This window comes from Vicia villosa, unplaced genomic scaffold (assembly GCF_029867415.1).
Source record: "Vicia villosa cultivar HV-30 ecotype Madison, WI unplaced genomic scaffold, Vvil1.0 ctg.000352F_1_1_1, whole genome shotgun sequence".
NCBI classification, from domain to species: domain Eukaryota; kingdom Viridiplantae; phylum Streptophyta; class Magnoliopsida; order Fabales; family Fabaceae; genus Vicia; species Vicia villosa.
This window is the reverse complement of record NW_026705158.1, coordinates 446,941-452,320: the sequence shown is the minus strand read 5'-3', so window position 1 is coordinate 452,320 and position 5,380 is coordinate 446,941. Positions and strand designations below refer to the sequence as shown.

The 5,380-nt window shown below is 31.5% G+C and overlaps 1 protein-coding gene across 1 annotated transcript; it reads right to left on the bottom strand.

Moving 5' to 3' along the window:
* Positions 1 to 2,842: 2,842 nt before the first annotated feature.
* On the bottom strand, positions 2,843 to 5,102 carry LOC131627213 (zinc transporter 8-like). Its single transcript, XM_058898055.1, has 3 exons — positions 4,428 to 5,102; positions 4,181 to 4,330; positions 2,843 to 3,584 (listed from the first exon to the last, which is right to left on the bottom strand). The coding sequence occupies exons 1-3, from the start codon at positions 5,034 to 5,036 to the stop codon at positions 3,279 to 3,281; spliced, it is 1,065 nt and encodes a 354-aa protein (XP_058754038.1). The 5' UTR covers positions 5,037 to 5,102; the 3' UTR covers positions 2,843 to 3,278.
* Positions 5,103 to 5,380: the final 278 nt, after the last annotated feature.

Below are 5,380 nucleotides of genomic sequence, written 5' to 3'. Positions count from 1 at the left end.
AAAAACTAGGTAGATGAAGAGAGTGTGTATAGTGAACTAGTGATATTATGATTTTATATAGTTAGATTAAGTGAATGTTAGGGTTTGGAAATAGAAATTGTTTGACACTAGAATTTTAGGTCATAATTAGCCCGAAATTACGACAACATAATGGATTTTATTTTACAGTTTTAGACTAAAAGTGTGTTAATATGTCGATATATAAGACTAATAGTAATAGAAAAGTTTTTGTTTAAATATGTAAAGTCAATTAGCCATAAGGAAAATTTATGTTATTATGACAACACTTATTACTGAATGACAATATTTTTTTTTTTAGTAAGCAAGAGGAACTTTATTTATTTTCATCGAAAAGAATGATAAGTGATGATATTTGTTTTGATTTTTTTTAACCAAAAGATTGCAATTACCAACCAAAAAAAAAGTCAAATACTTTCAATTATAATATTTGAAATTGTAAAATCATTTATAAATTTAACTTGTACAAATCAAAATTAAAACTGTTTTATCTAAAAATTATATATTTAATCAAATCACACCAAATAGTGAGTAATAAATAACTTCAGAAAATTGCATCGGTGTGATTTGATTTTGAATTTTTTAAAGTATAAAATTTTATTAGAATCCATAAACACAATTAAATCATAGGCCATTCGGTTGGAAAAAAAAAAACAGAGGTCATTAAAAAAAATCAATCAAATCACATGATATACTGTTTCCATAACTTCCATTTAAATAAAAAAAAAAACTTAAGTTAAAAGCACAATTTGAGCAAAAATCCTCTTTGACCAAAATATATAGAAATTAGTCCACAAAAAAGTAAATAGGACTGCAAAGAGGACCATTCCACATGATAACAAAAATCTAAAAATGACCCAACAATACTAATAGCAATTAAATGTTGGTCAACTCTTTTGAGCTCACATCTTGAAAGGGGTAAAAGATAAAGGTAGAATGACATCAAATATAGGATTGCGAGTTTGAATATACGACATCTTATTTGTTCATCTTTAATAAGGTGAACTCAAATCACTAGACTACTTATCCAAAAAAAAAAATACAAAGGCATGATGTTGAATTTTATCCCCCTCGAATTTTCTATCTAGTTCTCATTTAATTAATGGTATTTTAGATAATGAAAAACACATTACTTCGTCTACTTCTACAATTTCCCATATGAGCTTTACACACATCACTTTTTGTTCGAGTTCGCTAGATATTTTAGGTGACATAATAGGACTGCAAACTGAGGTGCAACCGAAAGAGCTTTCTACCCACAACGAACTAGATGAGGATAAAAACAGTAACACATATGTGGCAAATGCGGACGACATGCAAATTATTTAAGATAAGTAAACTATATTTAAGGTTTATTAATTATTGTATTTGTTTAATGATTATCTTAGCTTGGCTCGACTTATTCTTACCCCTACTTGTTGTGATAATTCATCTTCAAAAGGGCTAAAGAGGCCATTAGGTTTAATGTTGCAAGAAATGACCTTGTTAAGATGGAGTTGTAGATGCTTTCGCAAGGGATGATTAGGAAGCATACTTTCACGCTTCTTCTTATTTTGCCTTTTCTGAACTAGATCAGAAGATATATGGTTCAACAGGAATGGGTTGAGGAATAGTTGAACACAAGAAGGTTCTCACCTTCGCACAACTTGAAATCTTTCTCGCGCAATCCTAATCTCATGAAGACTTTGAGGTACACCAAGTCGCTTGAACTCCCATCATCTATGAAGACTCCCGATAAATAGTGGTTGGCTACGACAGTAGTCACGACTAGTGGAAGTGTCGTATTAGAAGTTCCATACATGTTCTTGTGGTCTTGAAACCCCGTAATATTCCTATACTTTTTTGGAGTGTTGATGATGATTTGAGTGAATTTGTGGAAGATATGATACCAATTGAATCTACGACAAAGGTTAGAGACGATATGGATGCTAAAGGAGCTATGACATTTTCTTCGGTTGGACCGGAAGTCTTCTTTTTATTCGAACGCAGTCGTTTTTGTAATTTGTGACTTTGGATGAGAGAAACTCTTAATGTGGAAATTCTCAAGAATTAGAAGTCAATTTTTCACATATGGCGTCACTATTCCATCGGAGAAAATGAAAATGCTTGGTGAAATGGTGGAATACACTCTTGATGTCGCAAAGTGGATATCCGATAACGACATAGGGGTAGAACTGTAAGGCTAACACTCTAACACCCAAGCCAGTCAGAGAATAAAGACTAGAGTGAATTAGGGGTTAGAGAGAGAGAGAGAGAAAACCGTAAATTTCATGTGAAATGCTTTATATATTAGTGGCGGTTATAGATTCCTACCATTTTGACGTAGAATGTGGGAGATCGTATGATGATATTTAATGATAAGCATCAGCCTCATGCGTGGATTCAGTGTGGAGCTCTAAAGTAAGGTTACATTGTACGTTCGGTGCTTTAGTGAAATGGTCAAGACTCATAATTGTGCTTTCTTCTTTTGGGCCAATGGCCGGTCATTACAATAAGAAAAAAAAAAACTTTTGTCTTTTTCAAGTTGAAATTTATTGCAAATGATATTAAATTTACTCATACTTTTTTTCATAATCAATAATCAATTAAAATTATTTCCATTTTTTAATAAAACTTTTTTTACGAAAAAATAAAAAGTGTTATTCCAAATAATTTTATATTTTTAATAAATGTGATTTTTATTTTTTCATATATATATATATATATATATATATATATATATATATATATATATATATATATATATATGAAAATGTTTATCAGTAAGAAAATATAAAAACAAGAAATGCAAGAATAAATTTCAACTATTCATTATCACCACAACTCTATAATCCCTATTAAAAAAAATTAACTTTTAAATTAATTTAAAATTTACCTCTAAAATATTCTCAGAAGAAATGCAAGAATGCACGCATATCACTATTTTAGAGGTGAAACAACCAAAGTTCTCCCACCGCATCTAGCCAAAGGGATTATGCCCTTGGAATACATCGTAGATGGTCAACACACCACTCATTAAAGAGCCGCTGATCCAATTTCAACACCATAATGTGATCCAAAATAACACATTAATCAACACTCGTTAAAAAATATGCACTCATTTCTCAACCCAAATAGCTCACTCGACTAAAATGCGCAACGTCATATGGAAGTTTATATTCATGCCCTCTCCCACAATACGTCTACTGTTACACGCGTATACTTTAAATGGAAAATTTTGGAAGCAAATGAAAAACTTAATTAAAAAATTATATAAACACTCAAGCCCATTTAGCTATAAGAGACATGGCACCAGCTCCTAATAGAAGAGATATATTACATCCTAATCGAAGACTGCCACTCTTTTGCATCCTTGGGTTCATAAAATCAGCCGCGAGAAGATCTACAAGTGCCATATAGATTAAGATCCCAGCTGATGCTGCATTGAAGATTCCTTCAACAATAAGGGCTGTTGGACTGTTCTCATCGTAAACACTACTAATCCCTAAGCCAATTCCAATCCCTACCGGAGTTGTCAAAGCAAAGAACAATCCCATGACCGTAATAGATAGACTCTTGAAATTTGCCTACAATATGATTGAACATCCAATAAGTCAGCAAACAAAAATAAATACAGTTTTTAATATGTAATTAACACATAACTTGTAATAGTTAATAATAAGACTTCCAATAATCCAAATCATGATTTATCTATGAATATAAAATAGTGTTGTTTGGAATCTTTTGAAAGTATGTTATAGGAAAAAACAAGGAAACCCCAACAAATGCATAGGACATAAAATACTTTGGATGAATACGCGAAAAATCAACAAGTCAAATAAGTAGTACTAGCTAGTATCTTAAAGTGTCTTATCCTTATCATTTTGATGAAAAGTTAACAGTACTTATATTTTCAAACTTCATAAATAAATCAAAGTTTGAAAAAGTCATATCTTAAAGTGTCATTATCCTTATCACTTTGACGAAATGTCATTAAATTTACTATAGTTTAATGCTTCACACCAATCAAACCAAACAAATGGTCTCTTTGTACGGCCTCAACTAACTTGTTAGGAACTAAATCATTTTCTATAGCATAGATATATTTATACTATTAACTAAATCATTTTCAATAGCGGAAGGATTAATATATTACTCCATAATATATAGTTATATACGTTACCTGAGTTATACAACTTCCAAGTCCCATGCCTTCAAAGAATTGATGAAAAGTCAACGCAGCTACTAATGGCTTTATGGTTTTAGGACTCTCTGAAGCACCTAAAGAAATTCCTATTATAACTGAGTGAACAATAATCCCCAACTCCAATACCTATAACAAAATCAAAACAATCCATCACAATATATTCAAATTAGAATTAATTAATTAAACATATATCAGATAATAAATAAATTAATACTATTATTACCTGTGATACAACCCTATGACGTAGAAGTTCTGATGATGGCTCCGAAGAAACATGGCCATGTGCATGACCATGTGAAGCATGGGTATGAACATGCACATGTCCTTCACGCTCTACATCTGGGGTTGACTCATGATTCTCGACTTGTGTCGGTGTTTTTTTAGAATTCTGATTTTGAAAATAAGCAGTGGCATATGTATCAATCATAAGAGTCCCCATAGCAGTACACATAGCCACAAAACCGGTAAAAGGAAAATCACCCCAAGGATGTTCCTTCAAACAAGGTGAAGTAAGATTTTCAAAAGCATCAGGAAGCACATGAATGAAACCGGTTGATAATATCACACCAGCAGCAAAGGCTTTGATGACAAAAAATATATCTTTCTCGGGACTTAAAGCCGGTATCACTTTTCCAAGTAGTGGTATACAAACACCGATTGCACTCGCAACCATTATTGATACTAAAGCTGCTATCTTATAACGAAGTGCTTTAGATTTGTTTCTATCTCCATCTTCTTCATCGCATGTGCATTCGGCAACTATAAGAGTTGGGATTATGAGAAAGATCAAGATAGAAAAAAGAAAGACTTGGATATTCATTTTGAATCCCATTTTAATGGTTAGAAAGAATGTGTGTGCATGGAATATATATAATAACAATGATAAGTTAAATTTTTTTTACAAAACGTTAGTTTTTTTTTTTGGTTTTGGTAATAGAGTTTGAATATGAACATAAGAAGATTCAGAGGTTCATGACGGCAACTACAATGGAATTTGTAGCATTCATATGACTTGTTGATTTTTTTATTAGACTCATAATGTTGTAATAGTGTCGACATATTATGGAACTTATTAGTTAAGAACTAGTTATGAAATGTTTTAAGTAAGGAAAGTCAACTAACTGAAGGAGAACTTGTTGATATTATGTCGAAACTTTTTCTTCAGTGTGCAAAATG

Excerpts from the sequence above, each read along its gene's own strand:
- LOC131627213 (XM_058898055.1), bottom strand. The coding sequence starts at position 5,036 with ATGGGATTCAAAATGAATATCCAAGTCTTTCTTTTTTCTATCTTGATC. Across the intron at positions 4,331-4,427 it reads GTCATAGGGTTGTATCACAG|GTATTGGAGTTGGGGATTAT; the intron begins GTAATAATAGTA and ends ATTTTGTTATAG. Across the intron at positions 3,585-4,180 it reads TTGGAAGTTGTATAACTCAG|GCAAATTTCAAGAGTCTATC; the intron begins GTAACGTATATA and ends ATCATATTGTAG.